Source organism: Hermetia illucens, chromosome 3, assembly GCF_905115235.1.
Source record: "Hermetia illucens chromosome 3, iHerIll2.2.curated.20191125, whole genome shotgun sequence".
NCBI lineage: Eukaryota > Metazoa > Arthropoda > Insecta > Diptera > Stratiomyidae > Hermetia > Hermetia illucens.
In genome coordinates, this window is record NC_051851.1 from 161,497,892 (window position 1) to 161,515,070 (window position 17,179).

The window sequence follows — 17,179 nt, forward strand, 5'->3', positions numbered from 1 at the left end:
CGACTTAAAAAACCATAAAAAGAAGTCTGGAATGGTTAAATCGGGTGATCTGGTCGCCCAGGGCAAATCACCAAATGAATGCATTTACGCACACAGTGTTGAACTCCCGATTCGGTATGTCGTCGGACTACCAACTAAACACCTCCCCATCGTCAGAGAGCTAGCCTGGAACCGTTTGTCACATTACTTCGGGCTAGTCCCCGAACTCTCCCGCCTTGCGGAGCCTTCAAATCAGGGAATTCCTTTCACCAACGGAAGGGGAGAGGAGGAAGGGAATTGTCAGTTCAAGGAACCCCCTGCCATGCGGCTCCTCCACCGGTCGAGTTCTATCTTCTTAGCAACGAGAAGGATCCGAACGTAATGGGCAACACGCCCATTAACTAGAGATTAAGTGACCCGGAAATGCTTCCTTCAAAATATCGGTTCAAACAGAGTGCGCCGTTGAATCGTCCTGTTGGAACCTCATGTTCTCCAGTATCAATTCATTCAATTGAGGAAAAAAAGATCGGTAATCATGGCTCTGTAGCGCGCACTGTCCACAGTCGTCGTTTGACCGGCGGTGTTCTCAAAGAAAAATGTCTCGATGACTCCTCCAGGGTAAACACCATACCACACAGTAACTTTGAGTGGGTGTAATGGTCCTGCGTGGGTGATACACGGATTTTCGGTACCGCGAAAATTATTATTTTGTTTATTCACGTAACCACTAAGATGGAAATGAGCCACATCGTTCATGATAATTTTCGATGCAAAATTGTCCTCTTCTTCGTTGAGATTCAGGCTGGCTTGAGCGTAGGTTAGACGCGTTTGGCTGTCAACAGTTAACAGCTGATACACTGTCTGCACTTTGTAAAGGAACATCTTCAAATCTTCCACCAAAATTCTACATAGGGACCGCCGGGTAATGCCCAATTGCATGGCACGTCGTCTGGTCGATGTTTGGGGCTCCTCTTCGACATCTTGGGCGACAGAAGCGATATTTTCCGTAGAACGGCTGCTCGGGGGCCGGCGAGGCTTGGAACAATCTCATATCATAGCAGTCTCTTCAAAGCGAGTGGCCAAATGTCGCAGTGTTTGTCCAGTTGGTGTCGGACGATCAGGAACCCTGCGACGAAATTCACACTGCTTCACAACACATGAACTGTTGCGCAACAAATCATGATCATGGTCATCATCCCGTAGGGGGCGCAGGGAACAGTGCTCGTATGATGCGGTCCATTTGCTCGGCCTTAAGTGAGCATGGTTTCGGGTTACCAGTTTACAACCATCTACTTCGTCGACCAGATCCTGCCAGCAGCGAGCTTTGCTCCTGTTTATTGCACTGTGGAGTCTCTTTTTAGCTGATTTGTACTTCGTTATTATGGTACATATTTCCTCCCGGTCACTTAGACGTTGTGTTACGTGGCGGAGCCTGCGACACTCCTTCCGGAGCTCTACGATTTCTACTGTCCACCATATTGGTGGAATAGAAGGTTTTCCACGTTTCGATTCCCTCCTGGGCATGGAGGCTCCGCAGGCCGTCGTTATCAGGTTCATAACCGAATTTACGACAGTGTCAGCAGCAGCATCACCACCCCCAGGGGCACCTCCCAGCATTCCCCCGCCTGCTCCAAGAGTTTCGACAAACCTTCCATGGCTACTTTCGCAACGTTTCATGCACAGAAAAAGCGTCGGGGTGCGCAGTCCGAGAGTTTGTGTCCACCACTTCGAAGGCAAGGAAGGGATGGACTGCGAAACTTGTGTTCACCGGAATGCGCTTTCGACCAGGTCATATACTGGTGGCCTGAGCGATGGAAGATACTACAAAGTGGCTTAGGACCATAGTTCCTAAATTGCCAGGCGGGGACGGGCAGAACTGTCAACATGTTCCGGGAATGATATACCAGGAGCACACATGGTGACAGTCTTTCTCCCAAAAGCTGCGACAATAGAGACGGAAGATCTCATGGACCTCCTAATCGCTCAGAATGAGGATCTCCATACGCGATTATTGAAAGTCTTCTGGAGTAAGGTGAAGGGCAAGGGTAAACTCCTCACGATCGGAGTAGATGACCGATCCCTGGAGGCAATCAAACGTCGGAGTTGCCATATCAACTATCGATTTGGCAACATACCTGTGCATGTGCACAGGGAGAAGCCGAGGAAAGACTCCCCCGGAGGAGAAATCGGGTGAAAAGCATACCGAGGTTGCCGAAGAAGTGAAGAGCAGAAGTTGGACGCATTGACGCATTTGAGGCCAGCTGCCCGGCTAAGACAATTAAGTCATCAAGGGATGTACTATGGTGGAACCTGGCCAGAGTGAGAACAGAGGTACGGAAACTCTTCTACCGGGCAAAAAAAACCGGGGACTGGAAGAGGTACAAAAATGCACTGATTGCGTATAGCAATGCGATCAGGGAAGCAAAATGGAACAGCTTCAGGGAATTCTGTGAAGGGATCGAACAAATTACGGAAGTAACAAGGCTTTACAAGGCTGTAGCCAAAGACGGGGCAATACCCTCTGTACGTTTGAAGAAGGAATATGGAACTTTTACGGAGAAAGAGGAGAACAGGGTACACCAGCTTTTCAGAACTCCTTTTTCGGGGTCCAACCCCACGGCGGCAGGCGAAAACATTCTGCCTGATACCCCAACCATGAATAAAAGGGGATGAAAGGAGAACTGGAAACTAGCTAAAAAGGTATGCTCAGAAGCTAGGGAAAGGTGCGCAGTGGGAACTTTTAAATTACTGAAATCACCCGGAGTAGAAGGCATTTTCACAGCACCATTTCAGCGAGGCCTAAGAATCATCTAAGAGTCTCTTCTGAGGGTGGTAAGGGGCAGCATAGCTCTGGGATATATACCAAGGGCATGGAGACGGGCAAAAGTGGTTTTTATTCCGAAAGCGGGTCGAAAGGATCCTTTTCACCCTAAATCTTTCAAACCAATCTGCCTAACATTGTTTGTACTCAAAACGGCGGAGAAGGTCATAGACATCTATATTAGAACTAACATTCTCAAGCGGAACCCGCCACATAAGTATCAACACGCTTACCGGGCAAGACGGTAAACCAAAACTGCTCTGTATCAGCAGGCGGATGTACTCCGGGAAGCCATAGAAACAAAAGAAATAGGAATGAAGAACACGCTGCCTTTCTGAATGGGCAAAATGCTAGAGAGTAGGCAAATAAAAGTACCGACAGGTATAAATTCTATTGTCATGAGTACTACTCAAGGTTGTCCACAAGACAGGGTACTATCGCCGCTTATGTGAAGTATGGTAGTGGACGAACTCCTGAACATGCTAACAATACAGGTGCTAAGAATACAGGTCAACGGTTACGCGGACGACATTGTTTTATTCTAGTGGGGCAAATATGAGTATACCCTATGTGACAGAATCTAAATTGGACTAAGGGTTGCTAATGCCTGATGCAGGAAGGTAGGACTGCGGATCAACCCAACCAAAACCACCATAGTACCATTCACTAAGAGACGTAAGCTTGATCACCTAAGAGCCATAAGGTTACATGACATGGGGGTGAAACGAGAAACAGAAGTCAAATATTTGGGAATCGCCATATACCAAAAACTACTCTGGAAGACATATGTCAGAAACACTTGTCGGAGAGCCACGAGGGGTCAGGAAAAAAATCGGGTTGCAGCCCGATGATACTACTTTCGATATACACTGCAATAATAAGGCCAATGATTACCTATGGGGCGTTAATCTGGGCGGAAGAAACTGAACTCAGCACACAAGCCAAGGAGTTACACAAACTCCAAAGACTGGCTTGTGTGTGTATCAGTGGGGCAATGAAGACATGCCCAACGGCGTCCCTGGAGGTCCTTCGGGGATTAGCCCCCCTCCATCTGCACATACAGATGCAGGCAAGGAGGTCAATATTATAATGGCCGGGAGTATCAGTGACGAGGGAACTTTCCTAAACCGAAGGAAGATTTATATTCTGATTACTTGGTACACTAATGGATGCCTCACACCAGAGGGAGGAGGTGCCGGTGTCATTGGTACAAGGGAAAAGCACTTGGAGCGAATGGCTCGGCTCGTCCAAAAAAGTTTGGATAATTGGGTTCCAGGCCATGTTGGGTTGGGAGGCAACGAGGTACCGGTCGAACTAGCCAAGAAGTGAGCAGGCACGCCTTTACACTGGCCAGAACCCTTCTGTGGAATCGGAAACAGTTTCATGGCTATGAATCTCAGAAATGAAGAGGAACCGTTGACGGAACTATACTGGGCGGGCCTACCAAGGATGGAGCCGTCCAGGGGGATTGGGGGATACGAACCCATGCGCACAAAAGATTGCTTAAACCTCCCCAAAAAGAACCTCCGAATCATAGTGGGAATTCTCACTGGTCATTGTTGGTTGAACTATCACCTAGGGAAGCTAGGGATACCTACGGACACTGCCTGTAGATTTTGTGAGGAGAATGACGAAACCCATATACACGTCCTGGGACAATGTCCGGCACTTGTGCAAAGCAGGTCGAGGCATCTGGGAGCACACTTACTACCAGATGCAAAGCTGAAAGATCTGGAAGTAGGGAATATATTAAAGTTCCTAGCGGTTATAAGCTTGCTTGAGATACTATGATTAATAGATACAATATAACCAGCAAAAGGGGCACAATAGTTCTTTAGGGACGCGGTGTGACTTTCCCTTACCAGAACAATAATAATAAAATAGAAACTCCAAGCCTTCGACAACAACTGACTGCGTATCACCGGAGTAGGCTGGCCTGACACTATCTCAAACGCAGAACTTGGTCGGCTCACAGGCCTGGGACTTCTATGTACTTTGGTCGGAAAGCGGAAGTGGGAGTTGGTAGATTACACATTAAGGAGGGGCGACAATTGCTTTGTTGGCTACGCGATGCAGTGGAATCCACTCTCCCAAGACGCCCGATGAGTGGTTCGCCCCAATAGTAGAGGAGTGCGGGCGCTTCGGGAAGTTCTGGGAGAAGCTGAAGGACATTCAGGTAACCAGGACCATTGGCGTGTAGACGTAGTTGACGCGTTATACCCAACTAAGGGGTAAATGGCAACCATATATATATAATTATGCAGTCCCAGAAGGAAGTGAAGTGGTTCCTGTCCATTGGGGCTCTTGCTTTGGAAGACGCATCGCCTGTAGTTTTCTTAGGATCTCCAAAGGCGTCCAGGTTTTTTTCGACAATGAATTCATTTAAATCTTGACTGAGAGGTCGACTCAATATATGGGGTTTTGGAAGGAAGTTAGAGGTTACACCAAACAATAGAGAGTTCATGATCCGTCCATTAGTTCATTTGGCTGAGAGGATTTTTATATTTTCAGTCAAGCACAATTGGTTTTTTTTTCGACTATTTTGTTTCGCCAATAAAAACCTTGTGCTCTTCCACTACTTACAGAAAATACCTCAGAGGATATTTCCGATGATTTCACCTTTATAGTTGTAGCCCTTCGTGCTAAAGTTAACCTAGGCCTTTTGTTCTCGACTATAAATTGATTTATTTTTAGAACATTGGGCCTTGGTTCTATCTTTGAATTGGCCTTTGCTACCGGTTTAGCGTAAATTGTATTTTATCAAGGAGCTATCGTCCTCAGTTCAAGGACTCTTCGCCGCCAACCTTTGAGCAAATAACCACAAGCTCTGTCGAAAAAATATTTCCTCTTCCGTGAAACGCGCTGTATTTTTGCACTCTGAAAATATGTTCATTCGAAAAAGCCTGAAATTTCCATCGAGAAGTCCTTCCTAATGAAATTTATTTCGTCCTAGTTACTTGTCAAGGAGAGCTTGAATGGGGATTTAGCCGGCATCAGGCCCCGCCAGTAAAGGGATATGAAATGGGAGGGTTGAATCTAATGCCGTGTATGCTTGCATGGCTGGCAGGGAAGGAAAACATCGAGCCTGACAGGACGAGTGCAGTTTGCATTTGCTGAGGCCGATACAATGCAATGCATGCTGGCGAGGTCGCGTTTAAAATTCCATTTCACCTTTTGTCCGAAAGCAAACTAACAGAAATTGAGGTCAACGTCATCGCACCCTAATATTGTAGCAATGTTTGGTCCGCGTTACCTTTTCACAAGGTTGTACATTTCCACATGTTCCTTGGGGCCTGTTTCCCAACGAAAGCTTGTAAGCAGCCAAAAGGCAAGCAGGAAACATACGCCGATATAAATACAATCTTTTCCTGGAAAAAGGCTTCGCGTGACTAGAACATGTTCGCAGCCATTTCAATTGCATTCAATTTCACATTTTTGTTGGAATTTATTTCGTTTTCTGTTAGTTTAGCGACGAGGGAAGTGGATTTCCATTCGCAAATGCAATTTCGTCCTTTGTGATGACTGTGTGGAAAGGATGAATTGTAAAGCGGAGAGGGCATGCATGTATAGTGACTTTTAACTAGTTCGCGGATATTACTTTGGTTCATAGGAATGGGATTGCGTTTGGATTTAGCCCCGAGTCTCGCTCATATCACTGTGGATATGTTGTGACTACGTTAAAAAGGACTAAACAGATTTCCTCTTGTACAAGACATCAATTTATTTCAAAACCATCAAAAATAACAAACATCGACAAATTATGTACGAATTCAACCATTATTGCTACAAATCTAATTTGTATTCATTAGAACTAAGGGTTATGATCGCCTTTCATTCGCCATAAAGTCGCGGATCAATCCGTTGGACGCCAGCTTCTCCAGGGTCTTAGTCAGTCTGTGGTAGATCTTTAATTTCTGTTTCTTTAAGCTAATTTTCTGCAATTCAATTTGCTTCCGTTCGGCCCATTCCCGCTTGCGCCTATGTTCGGCAGCTTTTTGCAGCTTCAGTTTCTCCTTCCAGTAGGATCGCTGATATCTCTTAGTCCTTTTTATCGGTCGGTCATTTATCTCTAAACTATTAATCATGAAATCATCCAATGATCCATTATCCATGAGAAGTCGAGTGTCATCGCTCAATATTGAAATAGTGTCAGCATCATCCTCGCTTGGAATGACTGTTGTGGTCGAATGATGACCATTCCGGGGATCGACTTGGTTTTCGTTTTGACTTTGGCCTGAATTTCTTGCTTTTGTCGTGACATCAGGAAGGCTATGGACCGTTGTGAATGTTGATCTTTCAGAGCTCGCCTGCTGATTCAATATTTTTCCCATCAGGTCAAACCACTCCCACCTGACATGTTCGCTCTGGGATTTCCTCAGATTTGAGCGGTATGTGTTGATCAAGTTGTGCCACTTCACGATGCAGTCGCGCTCATTTACGTCGTAGCCACTTTCTTGAAGGATTTTGGAAATTTTGCGCCAACACTTGACTTTATGCGCACTGGGATCATTGAATATGTCGGCAAACTGATGGCGAAGTACAAGGAGGAGATTTACTGCCGATCGACTCCATTTTCGGTACTCACTTTCAGGAGTCTCTGGTGGTTCACTTACAGCTCTACTAGTTGTTGCTTGTTTTGGTATATCATTTCCAAGTTGTGTCTCCTCCTCTAGAACCTTGTCCTCCTCGTCTTTGGCATTGTCTTCCACACTTAAATTCTGTTGGTTATCACCAGCATTCTGGGGTTTGAATTGCAGGACACTGTGGAACGCATGGAACCATTTCCATTTAATGCATTCCTCCCCATATGTGTTGACCTTTTCCACGTTCTTTTTATATGTTGCGAGCATATTTCTGAACTTCAGATGGCATTCCTTCCCGTCAAAGTTGAACTTGGCTTCCTTTAGATGATCAGAGATTGTGTCCCAGAGTTTGTTCTTTGTATACTTTGGACTGTGGAATGCTGAGTCCAGACGAAGACGGTGGTGGATCATCAATTCAACGGCTTTAACAGGCCATTTACTGGAGTCACGTTCGTACTCCATATCGTCATCTTCTTCAAAGTGGAATGTGGCGCAGTTTTCGAAAGCAGCTCGCAGTTCGGGATCATTTTTAACAGAATTTACACGCAGTTCATCTAAAGGATTGGTTCGCGAACGGACAGCTGCGGAGAAGGAGGAAATATAATGTTTTTTCGCAGTTGGTTTAGTGGTAACTCTTACTTTTATCTATGTTCTGGGTTGTTGTCACTTTGTTATTTTTTAAAACACTTCTCGTCCTTTGGTTTCCTGATTTCTCGGCCATCCTGGACAGTCTGGAAATACAAATTATATAGATTAAGTGAAATTTCTTAAATAATTAAAAGTTAGTTACTGGGATGGTTCAGTTGTTAAAGTAGAAAGCTGTCTCCACAAAAGGACGCGTTTCGTTTTACTAATGATGGACACGAAAGGATCCAAGGATTAGGACATCTTGTTGGAGACTGGCGAGAAATATGACTCTTCCAGAACACAGACGCATTGATTTTGTCACGGCACCTTTTACCAGGCCATCTCTGCATTTGCGGAAGACAGATTGGGAGGCATACAATCTGATGTTGAGTGTCTGAGTTACAACCTTTCCTCAAATCTTCTGCCACAATGAAGAAATCTACCCAAATGATCATATCTTGTATAAGAGAAACTTTCGAAGAGAGCTGTCCGTTTAGTACTTCAAAGAAGAGTAAAACAGCACAGTGGAACGGAATTGACAAAACAGAGGCGAACAACAAGGGAATCTGCTTCAGCTGAAGACTGGAATCGGTATAATGAGACAGTAATGCCCGCCGTTTCGCGATGAGAGCAGGATTTCATTCGCCCTTTTCGGGATTAATTTGATAAATAATGCATTCTATAGTATGCAATTGTCTTAAATTTCGCCGCATATTGCACATTATTGAATGCATTCGGACGAATTGATCGTGACAGAGCGGAATGATCTGCCGCATTCGTCAATGCTGCTGCGTATGTTGCTGGCAACATGAACTCTAGAAGTTCAAGGCCAGATTTAGTGGGACCGGCTGATCGAGGGACAGCTGATGAGCAGAGGAGATCATTTTTGGCTATTGGTGAAGAAAGTTCAGATTTGGTAGAACAAGACTTGACACGAAGAGGTGAAAGTTTGGTGGAATTTGGTGAACATTTTCCGGACGGATGGAAGCTGCCAAATTTCTTTAAAAGCAGATATTTATTTCGGATCGCTAAGGAGCAGTTAAGTCATCGTCCTTTGTGAAGTCGAGCTCTCTGACCTCTAGGGATGTCACGATTGAAGCGGGAAACGAACTCCAAATTTGGAAACGGTCGATTATGCCAATCGTATTGTCTTGCGGTCGCTTTTTGAAAAGTTATTGTTCGTCACCCGAAAGCATTCATTGTGACTCTAATAAATATTCGTTTCCATACTCCAGGCAACCTATTGCGGATGTTGAGGGACTGTTTAAGAGACCGTGCCCTATTCTATGAGACCCGAGAAGGATAGCGCAGAATGAAGGTAACATCGGGGCTAGCCCAGGGATTAATCCTTGGTCCGGTTAGCATTCTACGATTCGAGATGACTGGTTACCGCACGCACGGTTGAGCAAGCTCTGCGCACATTGGGAATGGTGATGCGGCGAGTAAGCAGATGTGTGGTTGAGCATGGATTCTCCCTAGCTCTGGAAAAAACTTTAGCCGTTGTGCTGACTAAGGTTGGTGAAACCATAACATCATGATAGACATGAAGATGAGCTTCTTCGATCAGATTCACAAAACCGCAGACAAGGCTGCGGTTAGAATGTCTGGGATTTGCCGGCTAATGTTCAACGTCGGAGGTCTCTTATCCAGAATGCATCGCTTGCTGATATACGCGGTTCAGTCTATCCTCCTTTACGCTTTCGAACTATGGGCTGACTCCCTCTGTAAGAAAATGCATCGTAAACGCCTAGCGCAAGTCAAAAGACGAGAAGCTCTGCAAGTGTGTCCACCTATCGTACCGTCTCGAAGCCAGCTGTAATGATGATAGTGGGAGATATTCCGATCGCTCTCCACAGTTCCGAGTGGAGGCTTATATACCTCAGGAAGGTGTTGCTTGTGAAGAGAGAGTCCTTGCTTTCTGCACATGGCAGCAATCTTGTGAAACTGAATCTCATAAAAGCCGTGCGGCCGTGGTTCATTCGAAAGTAGGGTGAAGTTGACTATTACTTAACCCAGCTACTCAGCGGACATGGGTATTTTCAATATTACCTGCAAACAATCGGGAAATCACGGATGATGCCTGTCACATCTTTTTATTCTGCAGAAGGTAGAAGCGCCATCGCCATCACCTTTCGATGGAAGGGTGTATTGGGTTCTCGGACACCATAATTGTAGGTGAAAAAAGGGAGATGAATAGGAGAGATGCCAGGGTAGCTGAGGCTCCCGGAATCCGCGGGGTTTTGCTTCTATACTGAATAGGCCTGGCCTGGGGAAATGTGTTAAACGGTTCCGGTTTGGAGTCCTAGACGCTCCAAGGGGTGTTTTAGCCGGTAATCTGTCGGAGACAGAAGGCCGTAAGTGCATTTCACCTAGCTACCCCCCGCTCTCCACAAAAAAAATATCACCTTAAATTTCCTCCTGCCAGGTACACTTAAATATTTTTCTGAATCCTTCTCCTTGTGCGGAGATAACTTCGGTTTCAGGCTTGACGGATGTTGTCTCGTTAATATGAGCGCATTCTACTACGTTCGGAAATAATTCACATGCTCTTTTCGACCGCGGTCCTCGGATCCGAAGTTTTACGGCTCCACGCGCGCGGTCGAGCTGTCTTTCTTTTGTATTTCAGTTCTAGATTTAGCTCGAGTGTTGTTCATTTCAATAGATGCACGCGAATCCCCATCATTGAATATTTTGCAGGATCCGGTGCCAAGTGCGTGCGACCATGTGAAAATGTATTGCTACATCCCAGGTTCTCGCATCTCTGTATTGAGTACGTCTCTTAGATCAACGGTCTGCAGCACTTTTTGTAATTTTTAGATCTTCTCGGCTCTTTTGTAGTCTCCTTGCCTGGTTCGTATCATCAGCGAAGGGGCCGTAGTTCCGGAATATTTGTTGCTGTTTGTGGTTGGTGACAACAGTGTGATCCCACAGCAGTGTGATCCGATAATTTTTCAAGATTCTCTGCGGAGTATATTTATATTAAGGGTGGTAGTTTGCCACTAAGTTATATTTCAACGCAAGGTTTTTATGGAACATCTTGCAGATGAAAATATAGCGGTTGCTGTACTCGATACTATTCAGCATCTTGCACACAGATGTTGTGTTGAATGGTCTCCTCTTCATATTTGCATAGAATACAACTGCACTTGGTAATTTTTTCAAAAAGGTTTATTGACGGTTTCGTCCAGGGCAGGGCATCAGACACTGCCTCACCTCTACCCTGGAAGCAACTCAACCGAAAGTAGCGACAGATGGTAACTGCTGCTTCCAGAGCAGAGGCAGACCAGCATCTGACTAGTTTCCTCTGCCTTGGTTGAAATCGTCAGTCAACTTTTTTCGAAAAGTTGAATATTCAACCCAAAAAATAGGGGTTCGGGGGTTACAAGAGGAGAAGTATGTTGCTTCTCAACTGAGCCGGTCCGTCATCAAGTGAATGCGGACTCAGACTTTGTTGGGAGCCAAGGATCCCATGGCTTGCTTAGGGATACCAATCATAACAGGCTGCGGATTATTCAGTTAGCAGTATCGCACGAAATGGTTGTTGGAAGTACCTGGTTTGTGCGGAAAGCAATCTACAAACATTCGTGAGCCTCGCCAGACGCGACCATTTTCAACCAAATTCACCACGTGCTGATTGAACGCCGCAATCTCTTAGCCTTGATGAATGTCAGAACATATAGGTGGGCCAAAATAGATTCGGGCCACTACCTCGTTGGCATAGTGTTCCGGTTTAAATTACAACACCGCCTACAATCCCCTCTGACAATCAGGTACCGTACCAGCTATTGGGGCGGGGGGATTGGACGCCGCAATAACCACAGCTAATAGATGTCCTGGAGATGAAGCATCAAGAAATGATCTCCACAACCACTTAAAGAGCGTTATATGATATGATATTGATGATGATACGGCCACAAACATACTTGGCCCCCGCCGCAAGAAAAGTCGGATCGGCTGGTTGGACGGTGAATGTAAGCTAGCAACAGAACGAAAGAATGCTGGATACCGAGTAATGTTGCATTCTCAAAGAAAGCGGGCACGTGCAGAGACACGAATTTCATGGAGCGGAGAAGCGACTTAACACAGAGAAAATGAATGCCGGGAAGAATCAATAAGTCTGTGAAATCGAGAAGTATAGGCAGCAACCGTACCAGACGCGAAAGTTTTACCAACAAATGAGCAGGATGAAATCTTATACACCTCAATTCTTAATTGGGCATGTTGGAGCGGTGGGCTGAATATTTTGATGAACTGCTCGTCAGCCAAAATATCGGCGAGTTGGAGGTCCCGCCAAAGAAGACGACGGACAAATGCTGCCGGTCCGTGCAATTCGCCGGCTTAAAAACCATAAGTCGCCAGGAGTCGATGGAATTACAGCCAAATTGGTTAAATATGGAGGCGATCAACTACACCAAGCGGTTCATCAACTGATGCTCAAGGTGTGCGACAGCGAGCCAATGTCTGACGATTGGCAACGATGTATTATCTCTTCCATACATAAAAGGGCAGTGCCACAATTACCGAGGCATCACGTTGCTGAATACCATCTATAAGATGTTCTCCGCTATCTTGCTAGGTCTGATAGCCCCATACGTCCAGATCATCACTGGCCCATATCAAAGAGCCTTCACTCCAGGCAAATAAGCAACAGATCAGGTTTTCTCTGTGCGGCAAGCGATGGAAAAACTGCTGGAATATGGACATCAGCTGCACCATTTTTCATCAACTTTAAGGTCGCCAATGACAGCATAGCCAGAGTAAAACTGTACACGGCTATGAAAGAATTCAGTACCCTGGTGAAATTGATAAGACTGACTAGGCTGACCCTGACCAAAGCAGCAGGACCACTCTCGAGACCATTCAACATCAACAAAGCTCTAAGACAAGCAGATGCCCTATCGTGCATTCTTTTTAACCTTTTCGGAATATCGATTTGGTGGACCTCGGCGCAAAACCGGGATGTCTGGAGTTCCTTATTAAGGCAGGCCTAGATCGGATACCGGTTATTGGGCCGTTGATGATGATGATTAAAAAGCACGACTGGAAAATTGAGAAATTGGTTGCATACGACCCCTTGGTCAATAATGGGTTAATCATTAGTAACGAAGGCAATGCTTTAAAATAACTTTGAATACTGTCTACGCACATGCTTCTCATGATATACTGACGTCTTCTACACCGATGGCTCAAAGACAGAAAATGGTTCTGGATCAGGAGTCTACCTTTCGAATAAAAACGAGAGGTGGGCTTTTCCTTTGGGACTTTGGGGAACAGTGGCAACCTGGATGATTGACGAGCAGTTGGGTAGGCGCATCGCAATCTGTAGCGACAGTCAAGCTGCATTGACGGCGTTGAGTAGTACTTTGGTCCCTTCAAAAATCGTTCAGGAATGTAGAAACCGATTGAACTCTGTTTCTAGATTCAATACAGTGGAATTACTCTGGGTAACTGGTCATTGTGGTGTAGAGGAAAATCTCGGATGTCTTACCAAAAGAGGCTTCAACTTTCCCTATACCCGGACCGGAACCAGCAATTGGGGTGTCGGTAGGATTGGCTAATGCTTCTATCAACAACTGGGAACAAGATTCCCATGACAGATGGCGAAGCCTTAATGCTTCCTGTCAGAGCCAAACAAACATAATGCAATGTTTATCCTGTCGAAAAGCAAGAAGACTTGCAGAATTATTGTGAGCATTCTGACTGGCCATAATTCACTAGTTGGGCATATGTTCAGAATAGGAATTATCCAAGATGATACGTGTTCATCCTATAATGAGGAAGCGGAATCCACGGAACATTTTCTATATCAGTGCCCCACTTACGGACGCATCAGACATCAGATTTTTGGTGCTGATGTGCTCCAACTACAGCGGATAGCATCACATCCACTAACGGAAATCCTGCGATACACAAATGAATCTGGGATATTCCGTTAGACGGGGAAATCGAGTACAATGGATCAGTAAGGTCTGAGTGCTCAGAGGCTTTGCCTCTCCCCCGCCTCAAACGCACATACACACGTATACGTACATCTCAACCAAAGCACCACTTGTTTGCTTCCCATTTTGCTAGCCCGTCAGTTCGTTTCATGACATTAACTAAAAGCATGTATTTAAAGCCTGGGATTTACCCCACGTTGGGCGCCAATTTTAATAAATTCAAATAGTGAATTGTTTGTACTAATTTTTATCATTTTTTTCACCAATTAGAAGCAGCAGTTCCAAATTACGCTATATCTAGTTACGTAGGTAGGTATCAGTGGCCGGTCTGAGAAGCAATGTGGTGCTGTATCTGGGTTTGATCTTGTCGATTAATATATAAATGGGAGAACCCCTTTAAGACTATTAACATCTTTGAATATTATTTTGTATCTTTTCCTCCATCCAAGCGAAATTGGAGAAAAATAATTTAATTTCAGAGATCTACAGTGGTGTTACCCCTTAAATCAAAGTTGTGGAAGCAAATTAACTTACAACACAATCAGTATGGAAAACTATTCTAAAATTACGGAGGGGCGAGTAGAATGGGAAGAACAAAGCCTTCGTCACCTCTTCGGAGTGATCCAGTTTAACATTAATCTAAACGTGAGGAAATATGGAAGCGTCTTTGATGCTTTCGAATACACATAAGAATGTACACAAATGAATATCATAATGAAGCAGATAATGTTTTGTGGCTTTGATACGACAAAGTTTTGCTCAGCACACAGCGACAAGTATCACTGCCTCATCATCATCATTATTATCACGTGGTGCAATCAGATAATGTGCACATGCGCACTGGCCGTCCCACAGTTTGTGTTTATTCATCGCAAAAACCAGCCCAGCAGCGACTCTCAAACTATCCCAGTTTTTCGAGGCATACTTTTAAGGGAAGCCCCCCAGCGATGGGTACATGGCGCGCCCCTGGCTATCATTACTGTGTTTTGTGCAGGTCTCGGCTACGTAATTACCAGCGAATATGAACGGCTCCCTCTGTGTGGGTGCACCACATCCAAAGGCAGCACGAAGCACACACTGTACTTGTGTTCTTGATGTGCTCGCCGAAGGTTGTATGCAATGATGATGATGATGATGACGATGATTAATGACTAATGGACTAGCTCGGGAGTGAGATAAGATGGATCGGCGTAGAGCTCGCGTACGGCAATTATGTTTGTTCGATTTTTGCTGCACTATCGCCCGCACCCCGCTCTCCCCTCTGTCGGTCGTGTGGGTTTACTCGCTGGTAATTGATATGATAAACATTGCAAAGCGTCAACAACAAAACTAACTCTTTTCTCAATTTCGACACCAGTCGATTGAATTTCTTTCGTATTCCAATTTCGTAATCAACAAAGCGACTAATCACACTTGCAGCACTCGATGATTGCGGCTTGTGACTAGTAAAAATGCTTATCAGTACTGAAACCACAATGACAACAAGATATTGTTCTTATCACGAGCAATTACAGTGCGAACAGCAACGTAATGTTATGGAGGGAATACTCGTAGTATCAGAATCACTTTGATGGGAATTTCGAATGTATTTATTGCACTCACCGCTTCTAATGTGCTGCACAAATTACGGTTCCACCGAAAATTCAACTGTCGTTAGGGCACCACTTTGTGAAAAACCAACACTTCCTCATCAAAACCCCGAGCAACTACACAATGCGTTGTTCTCCTGCTTTGATGACTGATGAGTGGTGATTAACGAATGTATTCGTTGTGGGCTGTGTGGATTGTGTGTGGTGGCGACTATCAGCTGTTTTGTTGGATTGTTTGGAAGAAAAATGGCGGAAAAACCGTTCGAATTTGACAGAAAAATTGATGGGACTTAGAAAACTTTAAAAGGTTGAGCACAATGATCTAAGATTGCGAGGGAGGCGTCTTCGATGGAATGGTTACGTAATTTGTACTGATTAGAAACTGAGATTGGCCTGAACATTGAAGTCGATGGGAAATGACCCAAATTCCTACTAAAACAACCAATAAAATCAATCCATTCCGTGATATGCTAGAGAGAGCTCCTCCGCTCTATCTGGACTAAATTTCTTATTGAGAAAGTTGTGAGTCCGATTCAGATGTGTCGACCCCGCTAGCGAAAGGGACAAGGACGAAAGATTGAAATCAATTCCCATTCTTTTAAGTCCTTTCCTGGGAATCACCACCCCCAAATATCACCAGGTCATAATCAATAGCGATGCATCAACATATGTAGTTTAACACAGGCAATCATTCCAAACAGTGATTTTTGAAAAAAATTGTTCTTGCATAGTTTTGCTTTGGGAGGGTTGATTTAATGTATATATACACATACTATATAAATATATATGAATAATTGAATATTTCCTGTTTAATCTGCCTAACATATCAATGTAGTCTTCGTGTTAGACAAATTTTTAAAAAATGGCGCCCAACGTGGCCCACAGTTGAGCATTTTCGAATTGAATGTCATATCGTTCATTAATATTTTGAACTATAAATTGGTTTCGTAAAAATAAATGAAAAATAGTAGCGCATCTAAAAAGGAGACAGAGCTACATGATGAAGCGCCACAGGCAGAGAGGTTAGGAAATTGAATAAATTACAAACTACTGAACATTTTCCATTTTTCCCTGATTTTATAACAATGAAAATCAAAATTTTTAAAGTTTTAAATAGTGTATCACTCAAATGTGCTCCGCGCCCTTATACACTGTAGTAGGTTCTTTCTGGAGTTATCGTCCACCCTTTGAAGCATTACAACAGAAACTTCTGCGATATGGGCCCGGATATTGTTCTTGAGAGCTTCCATAGTCCTAGGGCGATCATTGCAAACTTTGGATTAGAGGTATCCCCAGAGAAAAAAATTGCAAGAAACAAATCAGGAGAGCGCACTGGTCAGTTCAATCTGCTCTTAAAAAAAAAAAATAAGTCGTCTCGAAGGTCCATAACAATTCTTGCTTTCTGGGCTGTGTCCCCACCCTGATAAAACTAAACGTCTTCCAGTTCAATACATCAGGTCATCAGGCAGGAAAAAATCCTGGATCAAGGTCATGTAACGAATTGAATTGACCGAAACAGCTCGAGTATCTTCATAAAAAAATAAGGGCCGATGATCCCACCTCATACTTGTAACCTTGTCGGAGTGCAGAGGCCTTTGGTGGCGTTCCCTGGGGTTTGTTACATTCCAATAATGCACGTTT

General features: G+C 44.5%; 1 protein-coding gene across 1 annotated transcript; it reads right to left on the reverse strand.

Annotated features, from left to right (window-relative positions):
• Positions 1–6,502: 6,502 nt before the first annotated feature.
• On the reverse strand, positions 6,503–15,711 carry LOC119652871. The gene is made up of 3 exons (XM_038057230.1): positions 15,552–15,711; positions 8,023–8,114; positions 6,503–7,964 (listed from the first exon to the last, which is right to left on the reverse strand). Exons 2-3 carry the CDS (start codon positions 8,102–8,104, stop codon positions 6,619–6,621), a joined length of 1,428 nt encoding a protein of 475 aa, XP_037913158.1. The 5' UTR covers positions 8,105–8,114; positions 15,552–15,711; the 3' UTR covers positions 6,503–6,618.
• Between the last annotated feature and the right edge of the window lie 1,468 nt (positions 15,712–17,179).